The sequence below is a fragment of the Cupressus sempervirens genome, chromosome 5 (assembly GCF_028749045.1).
Source record: "Cupressus sempervirens isolate cs-2001-9-10 chromosome 5, ASM2874904v1, whole genome shotgun sequence".
Taxonomy (NCBI): Eukaryota; Viridiplantae; Streptophyta; class Pinopsida; order Cupressales; family Cupressaceae; genus Cupressus; species Cupressus sempervirens.
The window spans coordinates 846,755,092-846,777,599 of NC_143122.1; the positions used below are offsets into that span (position 1 = coordinate 846,755,092).

General features: G+C 36.6%; 1 protein-coding gene across 1 annotated transcript in view; it reads left to right on the plus strand.

Annotated features, from left to right (window-relative positions):
- LOC149558575 (casein kinase II subunit alpha-2) overlaps positions 1 to 18,088 on the plus strand; it is a 147,852-nt gene extending 129,764 nt beyond the window's left edge. The window contains exons 7-10 of the mRNA XM_089832745.1: positions 16,515 to 16,597; positions 16,822 to 16,885; positions 17,058 to 17,126; positions 17,622 to 18,088. Coding sequence (XP_089688871.1) covers positions 16,515 to 16,597; positions 16,822 to 16,885; positions 17,058 to 17,126; positions 17,622 to 17,681 — 276 coding nt within the window. The 3' untranslated portion in view covers positions 17,682 to 18,088. The remainder of the gene's footprint in view (positions 1 to 16,514; positions 16,598 to 16,821; positions 16,886 to 17,057; positions 17,127 to 17,621) is intronic.
- The last annotated feature ends 4,420 nt before the right edge of the window (positions 18,089 to 22,508 follow it).

Here is a 22,508-nt window from a genome sequence, read left to right on the forward strand (position 1 = left end):
CACTGTAGCTCAAAAGGCCTGGTGAAATCTGGAATGGCTAAAACAGGACATGTACACATCAGCTCCTTGAACCTGTCAAAACAATCCTGAGCCCTCTCTGACCATTTGAAACTGTCTCTCCGTGTCAAATCTGTAAGTGGTGCTGCTATCTGTGAAAATCCCTTCACAAATCTGTGGTAGAACCCACAAAGCCCAAGAAATCCCTTGAGTTGTGAAGTGTTCCTCGGTGGTGGCCAATCCAGAATGGCCCTGATCTTGTTTGGGTCAACCCAAACACTTCCTGCACTAATAATATGCCCTAGATAGAGCAACTCTGTCATCCCGAACTCACGTTTACTCATCTTGGCATATAATGACTCCCTCTCTAGAATGCTGAGTACTGCATCAATATGCTTCAAATGTTCCTCCCAAGTACGACTGTATATCAGTATATCATCAAAAAAGATCAACACAAACTTTCTCAACTGATCTCTAAATACTCTATTTATACAGGACTGGAAAGTGGCGGGGGCATTAGTCAACCCAAAGGGCATGACTAAGAACTCAAAATGTCCGTAGTGGCATCTAAAAGCTGTTTTCTCCACATCCACCTCTCTAACCCGTATCTGGTGGTAGCTAGATCTCAAATCAATCTTAGAGAAGTAGCATGCACCGTGCAATTCATCAATAAGCTCATCGATGCGCGGAATAGGGTATCGGTTTTTGATTGTCTTCTTGTTTAGCTCCCTATAATCAATGCACATCCTCATTGTACCATCCTTCTTTACCAATACTACTGAAGAAGCGAAAGGACTCTTGCTTGGCCGTATGTGCCCCATGTCAATCAACTCCTTGATTGCCTTTTCTATTTCATCCTTATATCTCTTTGGATGGCGGTAGGGTGTGATGATGACTGGCTTAGCCCCTTCCTCTAACTCAATAACATGCTCGATTCCCCTATCCAGGGGTCTCCTTGGAGGTATCTCACCAAACACCTTAGTATGTTTGGTTATTATTTTTCGTACATTAGGTGGATACTCCTATTTATGCTGCTCTGTCACCTCAGGCATTACTCTGAACTCTGTTGTCCACTGCACCTGGTCGTGTCTGAAGAAACTCTGCATCCGCTTGAGTGACACCACTCGAAGTCTCCCATCTGACAAACCTCTGAGCACTATCTTCTTACCATTTGCCTCAAACCTCATTTCCATTTTCTGGAGGTTAAATGTAAATTCTTCCAGAGATTTCATCCAATTCATCCCAAGCACCATATCTTGATCACCAACGTTGACAACAAAGAAATCTCCCACCATGTCATAATCTCCCAAACGAAGCTGCAAGTTGGAGATTTTCTTGGTACAGTAGATTTTGAAGCCGTCGGCAACCATCACCTTAAATCCCTTATGCTCTTCTGTATGTAGTCCTTTGCGTGACACAAACTTTTCATCAATGAAGTTATGTGTTGCCCCTGTATCAATGAGTGCCACAAATCTTTGTCCATCCAAAGTTCCCCTAACTCTGAAAGTGACGGCCTCCTGTATACTGGACAACTGAGCTATCGTGCTATCACTGCGTGCTTCCTCGTGAAGAATTATCATCTCCATCTGATTCTGATGACTGCTCTGAATCTCCATCCACTGACTCTTTGGCTGAAAAGTACTCCATCTGCTTAGCTTTTGCTTTCAATGACAAATCCCAAGGCTCCCTGCAATGAAAACAAAGCGTCTTCTTCCTAAGATCATTAAGTGTCTCATTCTCCAACCTCTTGCTTTCCACCTTAGGTGGCTGAGGCTCTTTATGAAAAGGTTTACTGTCCTTATCTTTCCTCGAAGGGAAACTCTTTGTGTGGAATTTATTTTTAGAAGCTGAAGAGGAATCCATGTCATGAGCTTTCTTAATGGCTTCCTGCAAAGTGGGAGGGTTGAGAGCTTTAATCCACCCTCTCAACGGATCAGCTAACCCATCCATAAATAGAACCAGTATCCTTCATTCAGATACATCTGTTACTAACACTGCAAGTTTCTTAAATTCTGAAATGTATGTTTCCAATGATCCCCATTGTTTAAGTTGAGCTAACTCCTTGAAATGGAGTTCTGGATCCTTCCTATCAAAACGTTCAATTAGTCTCTCCGTAAACTCCACATATGAAGTAATGTGTGTATGACCCATAGTGACCATACCATGATGCCAACACTTGTGTGCTAACCCATCCAGATGAATTGCTGCATACTTAATAGCTTCTTCCTCAGGCATAGGGTTCAATTGAAAGAATGTGTCAAGCTTTTGAACCCAAGCTCTTGCTGTAGACTTCCCCGAGTCATCATAATATGGTAACTGAAGTTTCCCTACTTTCTTCCGTAGCTCATAGCTCTGGTTCCTGTCATGTCCACGTGGCATATGTTTCATCCACACATCCATATACTCCGTAAAGGTAATTGCAGCAGTAAAATCTGGACCTCTGGCTTCCAAATCTCTCCTCAACTGGTCCTGTATATCAGTGATCTGGGGCTCTGGTACGGGCTGCTCTGGAGCTCTAGGAGATGTGGGAATCATGGGCCTCGAACTCACTGTCATAGCTTGCTGGGGTGCATGACCGAAATTGTTCCCAACTTGTTCACCTCCATTATGTGTCCCATCCTGATTATTCCCATTCTGATTGTTACCATTCTGATTATTACCATTCTGATTATTACCATTTTGATTATTTCCTCCACCTATGTTAGCGTTCAACCCCATTTGACGAGCCATCATTTGCATCATAAGCTCCATTCTCTGATTTTGTTCCTGTGCCCTCTGTTCTGCTAATTGTTGTCCCTGTGCCAAGGTCTCTAATAACTGTAAGAATCTTTCCTCTCCAGGATCCCGAACAGTCCTGTCTCCCATATTGCCGTCTTGATCAAAGAATACCTCCTCTGTGTCTGTATGACTAGATTCTATGTCCACCTGCACGGATGAACTAGACTGTTTGCTCTGCAGGTCTGCAATCCTATTTTGTCTTGCTTTGGTATTGCGGAAATTATAAGGCCCCTGTCGCATGCTCAACATAAATGCTCTGATTTTAGTGTTTTGACATTTCGTCAAACACTTTCCCCTCTATTCGGCTGTTCCAAATTCCCTATAAGACCCCCATAGGATGGTAGGACTTATAGCTCTGATACCACTGTAAAGACCCTCCTCAAATCTGCTCTCAAAAATGCTGATGAAAGCTCAAGGAATTTCATCAAACAATTCACATGCAAGGGCGTATGATTGATATAGTATTTTAGCTAGCTTTAAATGACTCTTTTTTCAATTTGCATCAATGAGAATCTTGTGCTAGAAGACTCCAAATGGACTACACAATGACCTAACATGAGTGTGCTACTAATTTTGACAATATTCAGTGCATATATATGATCTAAGCATGAGAAAAGAATACCTACAGCCAATTGGCATTTTTACAAACAGTTGGTATGCAAACTAACTAGCTGATAAATAATGATATTGAAATGCTTAAATGACACCAGCAACTATTATCTTCTTAATTGCAATGAAATTTCAAATACAATGCTCATGAAATATGGCCAAGACTTTTGGCATTTACATGGATTACAAAATGATAATGCTGGTATAATGCACACTTATAGTTGAAACTTATAACACCCTAAAAACAATACTAACAAGGGAACCTAGTTGTAGATGGCTGTAATAATTTCCTTCAACGCTGCCCTTTCTGCTTTGCTTTTCCGATTTGCTTTTTCGAACTGCTTTTTGAATTGATTTTACGGACGGTTTTTTCAGCCTGCTTTTTCGGTTCCGCTTTTTTGGCCTGCTTTTTCGGTTCCGCTTTTTCGGTCTGCTTTTTCGGTTCCGCTTTTTCGGACTGCTTTTTCGTATCTTCTTTTTCAGACTGCTACCATGTTAAATCTCAAGACCATATCTTTCAATGGCGTCAAAATTTCCAGCTTGAAGAGATTTCGTCCTTCAAACTATTGAGACATAATCTCTAGAAAATTTTCCAATTTCTTTGATATTTCCAAGCATCCATTAAAGAAGCTCTTCCATTTCTTTTATAGTGTTCTCACAAGAGCTCCATCCTTTGTTTTCTCAATGTGGGATAAAACATAACTCCTTTTATGTAACTTATGTCTCCAATGTGTTATAAAATAAAGGGGACTCTTTTAATTAAAATATTTCCCATGCATTAATAAAGTTAAATATTTAAATTTAACTTTATAAAATAGATTTATCAATGCATAACAAATCTTATCAATGATAAACAAGTCTTCTTGTCGATTTTAAACAATTATCATCGACATACCGTTGCCACTAGATGTCCACCCATGTCCAAGATGACTTACTATAAATAGTAAGTATGCCCAAAGTTGCCTCAAAACCCCTCAGAAAGACCTACAACTGAAACTATCTAGGCCAAATGGCCTCCAAGCCCCTTTAATGTCCTGGTTAGCCTACGGGACCGTGGGGAAATAGGCTAACGACAACATCATGCTATGAATGCTAAAAAGGGGACATTACACATCACCACCATCATCAACATTATCTGCCTCTGCACATTTCGCAAACCGAGTCACCATCACCTTCATCCCACCAAAGTCCAAGTCATCCTTGAATGAATAGCGTAAGGCCATCTATGTGATTATCAGCAAATCACATCGATAAAACTGAGCGAGTATCCACAAGAGTAAGGAACATTGGAGTTATTCTCATATCCCATGAGCAATAACTTTTCAAGAGAGGAATTGTATGTTTGATACTCCGTACCAAATGTCCAATTGCTAATATGTTATGTAAGTGATACAAAACTCGCATCAACAGGTACCTTTGACTGCTTCAATGAAGAAAAGTCTCCTTTTGAAGAACCCATGTGGTAGGAGGCACCTGAGTCAAGTATCCATTCCGAAGAACTTGTGTTTGCCATAAGTGCTTGTCCTTTACCTTTTGAAGAGGTTGGAGTTGAATCTTTGGAAGTACCTAGCACTTGAATCTTGTCCTTCCTGAGTAGATTTTCTAACTCATCGATTCTTTTTGTCTTGCAATGATGCTCATCATGATTTGGCTTTTTGCATTATGCACAAAAGTGTTTGTCCTTCTTTTCATTACTTCCCTTGTTGGAAGAAGAACTGCCTTGTTGTGAGGAGGATTGTTGTGTCTCAGATTGTGATTTCTGCTTAGACTGCTTCTTTTTGTTGTTGCTTTTCCCTCCTTGACTTGATTGGTGCTCATCACTAGCCACCAAGGCTTTGGTCTTTGATGACTTGAGAAGTCCTAAATCCATCCAGTGAGATTGTTTAACAATCAACATTTTTGTGAATGCATTAAATGAAGGCTTCTCGTAAGCAGAGCCCATGGTCAACCTGTGAGTATTGAAACTCGAAACAAAGGAAGTGTACTCAGAATGTAACCTCTTTAGGATGTGATGAATCAACTTTTCATCCTTCATGGGATTTCCACAATCTTTAAGAAGTGCGCTATACTCATTGGCTTTGATGATGTAATCTTGAATTGTGTCAAAATTCGTCGGATCCAAGAGAAGTAGATCATCCTCAATCTGAAATCCCTTTTCTTCATCCACCTTGCCATACAATTTTTTAAGTTTGTCCCAAGCTTCTTTAGATTCTTTACAATTGGCAAAGTGAAAGAAGAGATCTGTATGAACACAACTCCTGATAGCTCCTAAAACCTGTTGGTCTTGTCTTTGCCATTCAATGAGTTCTTTAGCATTAGTAGGTTTAGGAATTTTACTATCAACATAAAGACTATATCCTTTTTCTATTAATCTACTCCATGCAATATCTTTCCATGTAGAATAGTTGCGTGAAGTTAGAGGAGGACATTTAAAACCCATGATGGGAAAATGAAAAGAGCACAATAGAGAGACACAAGAATATAGTACACCACCCCCCCGGCTTCCCTTTCACTCAATCAAAAGAGCCCTCCAAAAAAGATGCTTTTGGCACTTTATAAGTAGTGCGTGTACAATGGGCCACTTGTCAAAATGAACAAAGTGGACTTTTTGATTTTGTTTTTACAATTGCCTTATGAGGCCCAAATCTGTCACTAAGCATTATAGCTCAGGTTTACAACAATTTTGAAAAAGAATCAAAGCTTTACAATGCAGAAAAAAGGTCTAATTGTGAAAGTGAGATTTGGTCCACTTAACCTTAAAATCTGACTTCAGATTTGGAAAGTAGACGAAAAAATATGCACTTTCAAAAAAAAAAGAACCTAAAAAAGTGACTAGATGTGCCTATACGGAGCGTTTGAAGTTGCAAAACGCAGGATTATGCAGGTACAGTCGACAAAAAATGTAATTTTTGCAAAATCTATGCACCAAAACCAAAAAACAACACCACCATTGGAAAATTCAAGAAATTCTACCTAATTTCAAAAAAAATTGCACTTGAATCGGAGTCCGGATGTCCAAGTTATGAGCTCTTGAAGTCAGACTGCAAAAACCAAAATCAATCTGGAGAGGGGTTGCACCAACAAAAGACAGGGTTAAATTTGATGGTCATACGACTGTCGCAACAATTGTAAAATGACTAGTATGACGGTCAAATGGCTGTCAAATTTAACCTAGTGAAAAGTTGACGTCAGTGAAAAAAGAGCCCCTTGCTGACGTGTCAAGTGATTGTGCATCGATTGTATGTCCGTATTGTACAGAATGTATGGATGCTGTTGATGTGTGTGGGTTTAGCGGGCCGCTGATGTGTCAAAGCTGTTTGTGGCAAGATGACACATGGCGGATAATTATTGGACCGCGTATACGTTGAGTTGTTAGGTGTTGTACACTGCTTGTGTGGCAGAGACTGGTCAGAATGCTGACATGTCTGTCCATATCATGTGCAGGTAGGCAGGGAGGTATTATGTGGTGGAATACACCTCGTCGGAAAACTGTGTAGGTCGCCGAATTTTACAAAGGCCCAAGCCGGCGGGAAACAATTTGGCAGGGATTCGGTAGCCGGGATTCGAACTTGCAGCATAGGATTTTGAACAACGTGATGCCGGAATGGTCTGACAACTGCCGTAAATTCTAATTTGACAGCCGCCGGAATTAGAAAAACAGCAGGGACTTATAATATATAGTCCCACATTCACAGTGGGTAAACACCAAGCGGTGTTTAAAAGTGCAGGGTCGCGGCAACAAAGAAATGGCTCATGCCGGAGGTAGAGTGTGGCCGGGCTGGTGGGTATTGTGGAGGGGTCCGGTCCGGTTAATGTGTTGCCAGATTTTCGGGTAGTTGTCGGATATGCAGTGCGAACCGGTTAAAAATGTGACGAAGCCGGCTTAACACCTGCGATTAATAAACCCTCTTGTGACACAATAAAATATACTGTAGAGAGCCGGGATCTGACAACTCGGTTTTGCAAAATTTTTTTCTCTATTGGGTGCCCGAAGGCAAATTTTTTTTTTGAAAATTTGCAGTAAAAAAAGCAGAGAAAAAAATACAGATCGGAAAATGAATTAATAAGATCTGCAAATGACCATACCCGAACTGCAAATCGAGGCCTTTGGGTTTCGATTTGCAAAATTTTTTGCCTCATGGTTGACTTTGGGCCAAGGTAGCCGAGTTTATAGTCGATCTTCACCTATTCAATGTTCCAGACGCAATGGCGAGGTCAGATCTGGCTCTAGACGCTCCCAATTTCTGCAGTACTCCAGATTCGAGTTGAGGTGCTAAAGCAAGCGTGGTCTCGAACGGCTATGTGATGAGAAAATCTCCAAGCTCTGATACCATGTAAGAATTTTTCTAAGGGCAAAATTCACCCAGGAACTGAGAATTCAAACACAAGCACAACTGTAGACCAGAAAGAGAGAGTATGATCAGAATGACGATATATTCATTCAATATGCAATGTGAAAGTACACTAGGAGTGCCTATATATAAAAGCCTCTGAGATACATCTAGAATGCCTCGTAATCAGCATCATGATAAGTCATACAACTAGGCACATGTCCACCAGATATGGGTTATCCTCCATTAAGTACGAAAGTAAGTGTGGTGATGAGAGGATAAGCCTACAAGGGTGTGACACGCAAATCACTGTTGTAGACACCATGTGCTAAAATAGAGTTGTGTACTCCTGTGTTGTCAACATGACAACTCAAAAAGGTGCGCAAGCTCGTAAGTGTCTCACAAAATAAATAATAAAATAATGCATTAACCTAAGTAAACTTAAGTGTAAATAGTAAATACGTATTTACACCAATATAAATGAATACAAATGAGCAAGAATTTCTTTAGTTTCATTTAAATTCTCATCTCCTATCTCTCTAATGAGCAGTCTTATGTGGTCTAGGGACAAAAAACTAAGACCCATTTGCATCCCTTAAGGTTGTATGTTTGATGTATTTTGCTGTTGGAACAAAGGGCCGAGTAAGTGCTTGATGTGTTTGACAGGATTGCTGGTTATTTTGAGAAGGACACTTAATAAGAATGAGGTCTTTATGAACATTGATGTCTAATTCACGAAGTGATAAGATAGATCTGATATCTTGGTGTATGAAATATGTCATTGATATCACAGATGTATGTGTTTGATTCATGGAATTGCCCAATAGATAAGGCACTGATCAGCTACAAGATCACTGGTTCTTACTGCTGCATATTTGGGGTCTTGCTGAAATCAACATCATTAATCAAATGTATTTTCCTTTAATGTTGAAGAACTGAAAAGGATGCCCTCACCAAGCTTATCAATTTCTTAGCTATTCCATGTTTGAGATCTATGCATAAGTGTTAGAAGATTAAGGGTTTTTATCTGCTTTATCAAGATTCAAGTGTATTTTTTAGCACTAGTACCATATAAGTGAATCTGAGGTACACCCACCTAGGTTTTGCAAAGCTTGAAGTAGAAGAAGGGTCTAGCCTTATAGTTGGTCTGGTGTCTGAAAAGGTATGTTGACAATGGAAAGTAGCTGCCCCTAGAGATATCTTGTTCTCATCGGGGTAATTTGGAACAGTGTTGTTTCAAAACACCAAAACACTTCATTGAGTGATGAGTGATGATTAAATGAGTTTTGATTTGATGTATTGAAATGATTTTCTCTTTTATACTTTATTGGTGAAATGGTCACCACCTTTCACAAGAATTTAGTTGCCACTTTCCATTGTTGCCGTTGAGAATAATATATTATTTCCCAAGTTGATCTCCCTTCAATCTCCAGGAAAGAAACCTTCTCTCCTTTTTATCCTCCAATGTGAGGGTGGGTCACACCTATTCATCATGTCTACCCTTTGCAATGGACACAACCAGTTACAATTAGCATTCTCTAAGAGAGTCCCAACCCTTCATCATTTCTTCCTTTTGAGAGAGTCACAAACTTCCATAATTACTAGTAAATTTATGATTGGAGAAGCTCAAGTGAGAAGTAGGTGTTGATCATTTTTTCATTGATGTCAAATGTTGTTAATCAAGGTTGTATGAATCTTGGAGGATTATTCTAAATAACAAAGAATTGGATTGAGCTGCTTCGGCTGATTGCATGTCTACTTAAGCATCTTGTTAGCTGCTTGCTTGTTTACTTGCCAAGCTAGCTCATATGTCATTGGAATTTTCATAGACAATCAATGTCTCAATGTCTTTTAAAATTCAACAATGATATGTCATATGTGCCGATTTGGCAAGGAAGTGGACAAGCTTCTGAAGTAGACACACAACCAGCTTAAGCAGTTCAAGCACATCAAGCACTTTTTGCATTAGGACATTTTAACTGTATAATGTCCTAGCTTACGATAGTATAACTATAAATACTTGAAAAAAAATTGCCTTTATATTTATGTGAGCCTTTCTTTAACTTAGGAAATGTGCATCTTCAGAATCAGATTCTTTATTAGAGCTTTTTACTAGATACACACTCCTGGTCTTTTCCTTTCTTAAAAGCTTTGAAGGCTGCTACGATTTTGACTGATGAATCAGAATTTGTTCTCATCTCATAGGTTGTTAGGATACCATGAAGCCAACGATGGTCAATTCATCAAGTTTGTTCATCTCTTCAACTGCTGAAACTTAAGCATCAAAGTGCATAAGAAGAGACCTTAAAATTTTCTGAACTCTTTCGGACTTGATCTTTTCTCATAAGCCCTTGATAGCAATAACAACTTCATCTACTTGAAGGAAGGAAGGAACAACATTTTCCTCTTCTTCCATCCTGGGACTTTCAAAATGTCTTATATGAGTGAATTTGACTTGAAGATTCAGGTTGAAGAAGCGAAGAAAACAAAAGAAATCAGAAAACAACTTAAACTGAAGGAAGAAAACTTTGAAAAACTTGAAGCTGAGATTGTTGCTCTTAGAAAGCTAGGCAAATCTTTAACAATGTCGAATGGCGAGAAGATAAATATTTTTTTTTTGGTGCTCTTGGACCTAAGTTACAAGGTTCGAATTTGAATTCGAGTTCGTCGATCATAAAATTCAAATGAAATCCGGCAAGGGTAAAAGTTCGGAAAAAAATTCGACATTAAAATTTAGTTATTTATATTTATATATTTTTAAATATTACTAATATATCCACAAAATTGTTAAAATAGTTTAACTAAATAACTCTACCAGTTTAAAATTAAATAATATTATATTAGATTACAGTATTATGTTAAAATTCATAAAATTCGGATGACATTCGGAAAGAGTTAAAATTCGCTGAAATTCGAATCAAAAGGATGAAATTCGGTGAATCTTGTGACTTAGCCTTGGACAAGGTTTTTGCCTCACAAAAATCATCTAAAGATAAAGGTGGAGTTGGTCTTGAAGAGGCTCAAAGTTCTATGTCTAGAAAAGAACAGCAGAAGACCAACATTGATAGCTCAACGGATTCAACATAAAAAATCAGAAATAATACTCTAAAGAAGCCTCCTATCTCAAGAAAAGCACATATGAACATGTTTAATAATTCTTTCTTTCATGGTTATTGTTTCTCTTGCAATTATTTTGGGCACAAGGCAATCAACCGTGAAATGTTTACAAGAAATGATTTTAGACTTAAGAGTAGGAATTCTTTTGCTCCTCCAAGGAACTATGATGTTGTATGCTATAAAGGTAATAATTTTAGTCACTTTGCAAAAGTTTGTAGAAGTGCTCTGACAGATTTCTCTAAGCAGAACAAGAAGTTTCTTAATCTGGGCAAAGCCAAGGAGGTTGCCAAGGCTTGGAAAATGAAAGAGAAAGAAGTGTTAGTGGTATCTTTGATTTTGCAAATAGCCTCTCTCTTGCATAAAATGGAAAAAACATTTGGTATATTAATAGTGGTTGTTCTAGGCATATGACTGGAGACAAGAGCAAGTTTATCAATCTTAAATGCACTAGTAGAAGTAAGATAAAATTTGGTGATAATACATCTACAAAATAGAGGTAACGATACATTAATTTTGGATGCTGGTGAGTCAAAATTTGAGGATGTTTTGTATGTAGGTGGTCTGAAACACAATATATTAAGAGTGAGTCCATTGTGTGATCAAGGACACTTTGGTTTTTAATTCAGATAGTTGTGAGATTAGAAAAGGGGGAAGCTGGGAGTGATTTCATCTTGTCATTGGTTTTCCGTTTGTATTGAGGGGGAGAATTTCATTGTCACATGCTATAACCCCAACTTCAGTTGGTTTCAGTTATGCAGGTTGTTTTGAGTTATGCAGGTAGGTTTCGTCAGTGATGTCAAAGGTGGAGAAATGAGCCAAGGGGAGCAACTTTATATTAGAGTTAGCTTGTTTCAGTTTATTTCAGAGCAGTTCTTTGTTCCATTGAATATGTTGTCATTGATGTCAAAGGCTGATGATGAAGGCTGTATAAATTCTAAATGATTACTCTAAATATAAGAGAATTAGATTGAGCTGCATGACATACTTGCATCGCTTGAGGTGCTTAAGTTGGTACTGTCTTCATCAGCAGCTTGTTTGCTGCTTGATTGTCCATTTGCTTCCCAAGTAAGCATGTTTTACATGTCAATGGTTGAATTCAAAAATATCGATTGTCTATGGAATTGATCTAGAACTCTTTGGTGTAGTGGTTAAACTAAAGGAGCCTTCATCGCATCTCTATTTAATGTTTTAGACAGCTACAAAAATTAATTGAGGCGGCATCAGTTATGTAACGCTTTTGGAAGGATTATTATTAATCCGTGATAATTTCATCAGGTTTAGATTCCTGGTATGAAGTGCTTGTACTAGATATTTTATTTACGTTTAGGTGTTATAACTTTTTCGGCTATGTTGCTGGTTTGGATTTGGGTTTAGAGCCGGGTTTGAGATTCATTCTGTTTTTTTAGGGGGACAGTTTGGGTTCGTTTTGGGTTTGTCTGTACAAAAGCATGTTTTTGTTTAAATATAAATGTGTGTATATGTGCAACAACAAATTAGTCCATACACCACTATACTAATAGTAAACCACATAGAAAAATATACCACCATATCTATGTTTCAGTTCAATAGGATATTAATTGCATCTTTTAGCCATACATGCAACATGATACAATTGCTTGGTCACATGCATGGAAAATATTTAAAGTTAAGTGTAGTTATCTGAACATTTATTTTGTATCAGTTAGAGGATTTCTGGCCAAGCTAGATCAAAAGTTAAGTTCAAATTTTAAGCCGTGGATTTGAAGATATCATAGCTTTTTAAAAGAAATTCCTCTATTATTGTCAATTTGGGTTTCTCCCATTGTCAATTTGGATTTCCTCTTTAAGCAACCTTTCTTTTTCATTTACAAATTCGCAAATGACATATAAACCATCTTTATTGGCTTTTTAGTGGTTACTTTTAGAGTTGGGAGGGTCGAATAGATCAGATTAGGCAAAAAAATACACTTTGAAAAGATAACAAAAATATGCTTTGAGACCAAACTCGGCCTTGGTTTGGCCGCTATGCAGCAAATTCTTCCAGATCCGCTCCAAATTCTGCCAAAATCCCTATGACAGAAGTTGTGGCTCTGCAGGCGAATTTGCAGCAAATTTGACAAGGACCAGACTTTGTACAGAATTGAACCGGACTTTGATGGTTACTGGAGAGTATCTGGTAACTTAGTTTTTTGGTATGTGAGCAGAGGCAGCTGTATAGTTGTGTGATGTTATTTATCATGGCTAAAGCTACGTGTACTTTTTGAATGGTTAACCATTCTTTTTATAGTCTGGGCGGTGTTTTTCTTTCACCGTGTTTTGATAGTCATCAAAAATGTTTTTGAAGAAAATATACATTTGGAATGATAATAGACTCAAAAAATGACAAGGAGCTGTGTGTTAATGATTCAGTATTATTTCTGCTGGGCATGTAAGAAAACAGAATTCATGTCTTTCTAAATAGAGCTGGGCATTTTTCTTTGTCGGGTTATAGCAATGTTTGAGCCTCATTTTTCTTGTGTATTGAAGTGGAATTAAAAAACACAATGGTCACTTTTGTGTTGAATGGTTGCAGAAGGTGCTACATACATGACCAGAGTTAAAAGTGCTCTTATGATAGCTGCTGAGAAGAACATATCAGCAGCGTATATTGTTTGGAGTGATATGTTCTTGTGCAGGTCGTGATTCTTGTTAGCAGTTTTAAAGGCCAAGTGATGGCATATGCGGAGATTGAAATGAAAGTGTCATGTTTTTGCATATAGTGTTTAAGTTGGGACTTCTTGTGGTGATGCGAATGCACAAATTAGAGTGTTTTGATAATTTGCGAGGATCGAAAGATTTCAGAGTGTTTTGTGTTTATGTTTCTCTGGTTTGGGTCTCTGCTGAAAAGGTTTTGATTAAAATTAAAGGTGTGTGATTTCTAAAAAGGGATTTGTGAATAGTGATACTGAGATTCTCCTTTTGCAAGCATTATGTTGAGAACAGTGCTTTTGAGACAGCATGAGTTGAGCCTATTATTGAAATGAGTGTAATGCTTTTTTAGTTCTAGTGATTAGTGAGTCTTTCTTTTTGGGTTGGTGCCTCAACTGACTAGAATTGGTGCTTAAGCTGGTTGGAGTTGGTGCTTCAAACAGGGTTAGTGCTTACATTTGTTATCTGGGTTGGCGCCCATTGGGTTGATAAAAAGATATTGTTTGCTGTGGTTTTCCATAAGGTTTTCCATGACAAATTTGGTGTATGCATCTTTATGGTTGCTCTTTGTATGCTTTTATAGTTTTAAAAGTTGAAGTGACTAGATCTGTTTCTGGAGGCAGCAAACTCGGGTTTGTTTTTGACTAAAGTTTGGTCTGGATCATATTATTTGTAAAGTCTGTTGCAAGTCATCAAATTTGGCCCCAAGTTTGTCAGAAGGACCTGGGCTGAATTTAGGCAAACTTGCAACGAATTTCAAGTGTAGCGGCAAGAACCAGCCAGACTTCGGCATATGAACCCATTTTTTTGACCTTCTAAAAGTTTTTTGGGGTCTAATTTAGTCTATTCGATCCTCCAACCCTAAAATATACCACTAAATGGGCCATAAAGGATGTTATATATGGCATTTGTGCATTCGTGATTGAAAGAAAAAACATCTTGCCTCCATCTGTGAAAGAGCAAAGCATTGGGATGTTGAACCAAAAGGGGGGAGAGTTGGAAGATTTGATTGCCCTCCATGATGCACTTGCAGTTGTTAGGATTAGTTAGACAGAAAATAATAGTTTCAAGCAAATATAACCAATATCACAAAGGAATAAAGTACACAAATGAACAGAAAACACAAAGATTTAAGGTGGTTCACCTAATCCTTGGGCTAAGTCCACCAAACATCGAGTCCAATATTATTATCCAGTGATTTAACCTGATTACAATCTACAATTGCTTGCAATTGAATCTGCTGAAAAATAGCTCCTGACACCTTTTATAATATTAAAGTCAGTTTTGCCTCGTGGGGTGCTGCTCCTCAACCACTTCAAGGGACACTGCCCCCAAACCCTTGAAAAATAATCTGCAGGGAAACTGTACCTAAGGAAGTGGAGATAAATTAACCTCCAAGTTTGATCAGGCTCTACATAACAACATGATTTGATGATGATCACAGGCTACCTAGTAAAACTGAGGCTGGTCCAAAGGTTGATCTAGCTAATACTGATGCCCGTGGCACTATTTGCTCTTCTAATTTGGCACAGCCAGATTGTGATAATGATATGTTTCATGATTTTTTATGGTGTTTGATCTGTGATAGCTGATTGTTAGTGTTGACATTATTACTTTTGAACTAAAACATTGTGTTGACATTATTAGTTTTGAACAGAAACATCGATATGGTGGTGTATTTTGGCATTTTTTAATGTCATTTGGATTTAATGAACTTACTGCCGCATACACGCGTACACATATATCAAAAAGTATATGGTTTTGCGGACAAGCCCAAAATGAATTTGAACCCACCCTCAAAAAATTTAAAATGAATTTTGAACTCGAACCTAAATCCAAACCAGCAACTTAGTTCAAAAGTTTTAAAAGATCTGAAATACTGTGCTCTTCAGTAGGATGTGTTAGTTTGGTTACTTTTGTGAAAATCTTGAAGCATATCCAAGGGAACGGGTTCTGATTTTAGTTCGAATGGTGTAAAAGATATGGCTCATTTAAAAAATACTAATAAGAAGCTGAGGTTCTCTAAAGAAGTAACCAACACTGGTGTATTAGACAGTAGTTCTCATTATTGCTAGTATTAAAAAGATGAATGTTTCAAATATTAGAATCGGTTCACATGGTCTTAAAAAATGGAGGTGGCTACTGTATTCATCCTAAAAAGCATCGTGATAGGTGAATTCTCACATTGTGGTTATACCAAAAAATTGAAGATTAATATCATCATTTACTGATGCTGTTTTTTTTTTCCATTTGGTGAAATTTGTGAGCATTTCATGAGAATTTCATTCCTGCGCAAGTCAAAAGGATTCGGGCAATTTCTTTTTAGATAAGCCCATGTATTGAATTTGTGTTGTTTTAAGTTGTGGTAAGGTACATAATATTAACTCCCATTGACTGGATTGTATACCTGCGTTGGCAAGTAAGGACAGATCAGTTTATGTAATTATCAGTGTGAAGGCAGGCCGTTTTGATGGAAAGATAGCTTCATTGATGAGTCTTCGTCTCTTTGGAGTAGGCTGAGACAATTAGGCTATGCCATGAGTAGTAGCTATTGATCATCAATTTTTGTTTCCAAGTAGATTCTTAACTGGGTGTTCTATATAAATGCATTTTGTGGAAAATCATTTACTAAACATCTTTGGTTTAACTTTTGTATAACAATTTTTCTTTCTTCCTTCCTCGTGATTTTTGTCTCTGATTGGATGGTTAATTGGGTCATAAGCATGCATGTTCTACTTTCTACATAAATGTATACAGTATTTTGTTGGAAATCAGCTGTATCCAAATGTAAGAATTTTTGGTTAAACATATCTGACACAAGTTTTGATTTTTCTTCCCAACCCCTGATCCCTTATTTTAGATGTGAAATTTATTCAAAATCTTAGTTTCTTCTTTTGTTTGTGTTTGCTTGCAAATTTAGCTGTTTTGCATCAAGTAATAATTGTCATTTTTGTCGTGATTTTTGAAATATGCAAATAAATTTGATTCTTTTAAACGTTCTGGGTTTATTGCTAGGTACTTGGCACAGATGAGTTGAATGCTTATCTGAACAAATATCGTATTGAACTCGATCCCCAGCTTGATACCCTCGTTGGAAGGTATCCATATCCTACTAGGCCTGTCTTATTTTCTCATCCATGCAGTCTACATTAAAGATTGGTGTAGCCAATGATACAGATCAGAGTAGTTGGCACCAGTTTTGCTGAACCTGTGCAGATTTTACTACAAAATCATATCCATTTAATTTAAAATATATTAGCTATTCTTCAGATGCATTTCTTTTTAACTTATGTAATAAATATTGACTGTGCTTTTTCTGCAGGCATAGCAGGAAACCATGGTCAAAATTTATCAATGCCGACAATCAGCATCTTGTGTCTCCAGAGGTTTGTTTTCAATAATAGAGTTGTCTTAAATTTTTTTCTGCGAGTATATCAGAAAATGGTTGCGGCTTATGCCCCCTGCCAATAGCCATTGTAATTTAAAAAAAAACTCTTTGATTGGTCTACTTATAGTATGAATTTCAATTTTCTCAATGAGCATCTCTATGACACACAGGCTGTTGATTTTCTGGATAAGCTTCTTCGTTATGACCATCAAGATAGGCTTACTGCAAGAGAAGCAATGGTAAACTTCTTTTCTTTGCATCGAGACTTTTTTTCAGGCCTTCTGTATTTTATTATATTTTTTCAAATGCGTTTCCTACGCTGGGCTTATTATGTTATAGTTAGTTTTTTGTTTGGAGGCATCTGCTTTTGTACCACAATGTTATGATGTGGTCTTATTGAAGTTTATTTTAGATGTTGGTTCTTCACTCTCTGTCTTCTTTAATTTCTCTTTTGCCTTTTATTCAATATTTGACAAGACCTTTTATTTATCAATATTAGAGCACACAATCATTGGCAGTGAAATCCTTGCAGATGGAAAATTCTCTCTTTATGCTTTCGTTTTTGCCCGATGAGTGTATTTGGTTTAAACAAATAATCTTGCATTCTGATAACATGAATATTGTCATGCATTATAGAGTCCTTTCTAGTTGTCTTAAATATTTCATTTCAATCTTTCTTTTTTCATTTTGTTTCCACGTTCATAGAATTTTACCATGAATGATGATTTTTGCAGCAACATCCATATTTCTATCAAGTCAGAGCTGCTGAGAGCAGTAGAACTCGCACCCAGTAATTATGAAATGAGGAAGCTTTAGTTTTCAACTTTTGATAATAGTATAAAGTTACTATGCTTCTTACCATCATCATAAGCAACTTACATTGGCGTCTCTTCTGCAATGAAGTGAAGCTAGGGAAAAGGAGTTCTGCCAGTGTTATGCAGAAATTGATGTTAAAATGTAGAAAGTTTCTACCTGCTGTCTTTGCAGTAAGGCATATGTGACGTATGTATATGAGATTATTTGGATTTTATTGAGGGAACTTTAATTAAGATTTCTGAGGAGTCTGATACTAATATTAATGTATTCGGTTTGGATCAACTTTTCATGTGCAATGAGCAAGAGTAATGAATCCAGTTAGTGGGGCACCACTTAATTTTCCTTCTGTTGATTTTTAATTTAATATAGGTGTTTTGTTCTGCAATTTGGCTAATCTCTATTGACATGTATTTAGTTGATAATTTTATTGTCAATACCATGGCAAACTCAGCTCTGTCAAAAGGACATCATGGTTATCGTTATCGTTATGGCCTTAATTTTAAACTGTGGCAAATTTTTTGTGTAATTATTGGCCACATAATATTCTATTGCTTTTCGGTGAGTACCCTTTGAGTTTTGCTCAACCGTCCAACATTAATATGTGACGGATAATGTCTTTGAAACTAGTTTAAGTGTTAAAAATCTATCAATGCTACTGTATTTAAATAAGTTTGGTTAATGGGTTAATGCATATTTAGAGCTTTCCTGAAGTCATTTGTATGTTAATAGATTAGTTTTACTTTGTTGAATTTCGGTGATTAGCACTGAAGCTTATTGCCATTCTTTTATTAGTATAGAAGCCATTAAATTGTCTCTTTATCTAAAATCTTAAATGTAGTACAATACAAATAATGTATTTTCCACTAGTTTTTTGGTGGAAATCATTTATAAAATTTAGAAATAAAAAAAATTACAATTTCAATATTATTTGTCATAAAAATGACGGTGGATGTCATCGAGGAGTAATTTTGGCCAGAGTATCTTGTTAATTCGTTAGTGTAGTTGATATTTGTGGATAGGATAGTTTGAAGGTAACATCCTAATTCTTTGCATTCGTTTTTTAAGTCGGCATGTACATGTTATGGTTGCAATCTCACAGTAATTGTGACCGATATTACCATAGGGTTGATCTTTCAAAAGTAAAAGTTTTGAACACTACCTTAGAAATCCCTATTCTTCGAGAGTATAATGGTAGGGCTATTTTTGATTGGTTTCACGATGTAATTTGTGTAAGCTGGTTTATATTTTAAATACCACCTTAGAAATGTTGACATTTACGTTGTCCTTGATGCAAATAACCACAAAGGTGGCAAGTTGATAAGCTGAAAAGTCGATACATTTGTTTATTAAATGTAACAACAGCTGGCAATATGAAAATGTAAATGTGTTTATTAAAAATATTAAAATCAAATGTTGTGGCAGTTTATTTGACTGTAGGTTTAGTGACACATTAAACAAGGGGCACAAGCACCAAAGTTCTTGTCTTTATTAGTGTGGTGGATTGTGGGGTAGGAGTTGAGTGAACTTTGTGAACTTGTAAATTTAATGGTAAAATTTATAGTTTGTAAATTTAAACATTAAACTAAATTAAAATTTTGATAATTTATTGTAGATGGAAAATAGGATTTTTTATGTCATTTTAAGAAATATTTAAATAATAAATGTCTTTTGAATCATATAAATCTAAGATCAGCAAATCAAAGAAAAATAATAATGATCGTAGTAACATAATAATAATTTTGGCTTATAAAAATAATGTAATAGTATTGGTATGATTGATTTACTCATGACTAAATTATAGATCATTATTCAATTTTTTCTATTAGCTATAGAAAGATCAAAAAGAGAGATACACAATTCATCGAGTATCAAAAAGGAGGCATAGCCTCACTGCAAATCCAATATAGCAACTATACAACTAGAACAAACCATATACAACATGAATAAAACATAAACAACAGAGGAACTAGTGCATAATATCAAAATAAGTATCCACCCATGCAGTCCAATCGAGTGGGCCTTTCATCCAAACAATATTCTTCCGCTCTTGGATTTGGGATAGCATAAGGATCTCCTCCTTCTTGGCATTATGATTCCTCTTAATCACTTGGTTCTTTCCAGCTTATCCTTTTCAATCATCATGGTAGTTTGAATCTGCTAGAAGATTTTAAAATATGTGAGTTTACGATAAAACTTAGTAAGAACCCTTGTCTTACCTTGATATTTTTTCTCATTCCTGCATTTCTAGATTTGCCAAAGAATGTTAGAAGACAACATGTTTAAGAAAAAATTAGCATCCTTACTAAGACTTTTAATGTGACCAATAACAATTTCAATGATATTCACATTAATAAGATAAAAAATACCAAAAAGGTTCCATATTTCTTAAGCAAAAAGGCAATCAAACAAGATATGTCTATTAGAAATAGGCAACCTGCAGATATTACATATATTAGAATGTTGATCATCTCTTTTAATTGAAAGTCTATCAAGTAACAACAACCATTTAAAACATTGAATTTTTGGTTCAATAGGACTTTTCCAAATAGTGTCCAGAAATTTATTCCAAGTTTTATTATCAAAAGAATAGTACCAGACTTTGTTAATACGAACTATAATATCTTCATTGTGATCAATGATCTTGTAAATATTCTTAGCTTTAGGCTTGTCTAAGACAATTCCATATGGCCATTTACATTTAAGGTGTCTATGAGAATCAACATGGCAGACAGAAGAAAGGTCTTTAGAGGCTTGTAATATCAAATTATAAGTGTTCTTATGAGATTGAGGTAAATTAAACTTACTCTTGAGATCTTCCCAAGGAATAAGTTTATCATGTTCAAAAATATCAGCAAATTAACTAATACTAGAATTAGCCGAGGACTTGGCAGAACAACCTTGGTAGAGAGCTAGGGATTTTTTATTCATATTCAAATTCCACCAAATGGATCTTTCACCATGAAGTTGATTATCATTATAAAAATCTTTATTGGTGATAAATCTCTGGACATGGTCCCAAGCACACCAAATAGATTTGAAGATGGCTAAACCTTGAACAACCTGGAATTTACCAACAATAAGGTCACAGAGAGGGAGATTCTTCCAAGATCTAGCTTTCTTGGGAAAACCTCTCTCAATGTTGTGTCTAACAAGCACTTTCCAAGGACTATCACCCTCCAAAGATTGAAAGATCCACTTGGCAGAAAGAGTTATACCTTGTAACTTGAGATGTTTTACACCTAGCCCTCCCAGAGTCTTATCAGTATGACACCAATCCTATTTAATAGCATGCGTTTTTCTTTTGCCCTTGCCATCAGACTAGAGAAGATGCCTGATAGCCTTTTGAATTTCAAGAATTTGGTAATTGTTGAACATCCAAGCAGAAGAATAGTAAATATTATAAGAGGATAGAATCTTTTGACAAACTTGAATTCTCCCAGCAAGTGATAAGGATCTGTTATGCCATTTATTAAGTTTATTCTCAATCTTAGCGTTAACCCAAGTCCACATGTCCTTAAGAGAAGGATCAACGAAGTAGGGTATACCAAGATACTTAACAATTTTATTAGGACTTCCCCATTGATAGTTATGTTGAGAAAACCATTCAGGAGGTTGATCATCCCACCCCAATCAAAAAGATTTAGCCTAAGAGATGCGAGCATCCGAAATGGTACAAAACATATCCAACTTAGTTTGCAGATTATTAAGGTTGTTATCAGTGAGCTCAAAAAACAAAGTAGTGTCATCAACAAAGTGGCTATTTATAAGCTCATCATTGTTAGGAAGGTAAAGACCTCTAACTTTCGGGGACAGGGTATTATCTCTAAGAATATAGTACAAGGCTTCAACAACAATGACAAAAAGAGTAGGAGCCAATAGGCAGCCTTGCTTGATGGACCGACCGAGAGGGAAAGGGTCAGAGAGAGAACCATTAATCTCAACTTGAGTACAAGCATCTTTGAAAAGGATTTGAACAACATTGCAAAAATAAGGAGGAAAACCAAAAGATTGTAACATCATAATGATAAACTTCCACTCAACTCTATCATAGGCTTTCTCAAAGTCAAGGAGAAGCAAACCAGAGTTTTGATGAGAACATTTAGCCTAATCCATGGCTTCCCAAGCAGTGATAAGATTCTCCAAAATGTATCTACCTTTGATAAAACTCGTTTGAGTCGCACTAACTTAGGGAGAATGTGAACTAACATAAGGGCTAAAACTTTCGCCAAAAATTTATAGGAAACATTAAGGAGAGTAGTAGGTCTCTAGTTCTTGATAAGAGTCTTATCCCCCTCTTTAGGGAGGAGTTTAATAATACCCCTGTTGATCTCATAACTGAGGGAACCAACACACATGGCCTCATTATAAAGATCCAACATGTCTTTACTGATCTAGCTAAGATTGGACTTCTAAAATTCAACAGGAAGCCCATCATGCCTGAGGGCCTTGTCATCCTTGAGGGTATTTATAGCCCCTATAATCTCATCAATAGATATAGGCTTAGAAAGGGATATGATATCAACAGAGTCCAATTTATTAGGAAGAAGAGACCAACATTTCATTCTAACTTCAACAACTTCCAGAGAATCCTCAAATAAGAAAAGTTTACCATAATAATCAGCAAAAGCCAAAGTAATGCTTTCAGGGTCCGAAATTTCTTGATTGTTAATAACAAGCTTATCAATAGACTGTTTAATTTTCTTTTGCTTAAGAAGATTAAAGAAGAAATTAGATCCACGGTCCCCATGCTGAAGCCAATTGGCCCTAGATCACATTTTAGCTCCTCGAATTTTAATTTGTTAGTG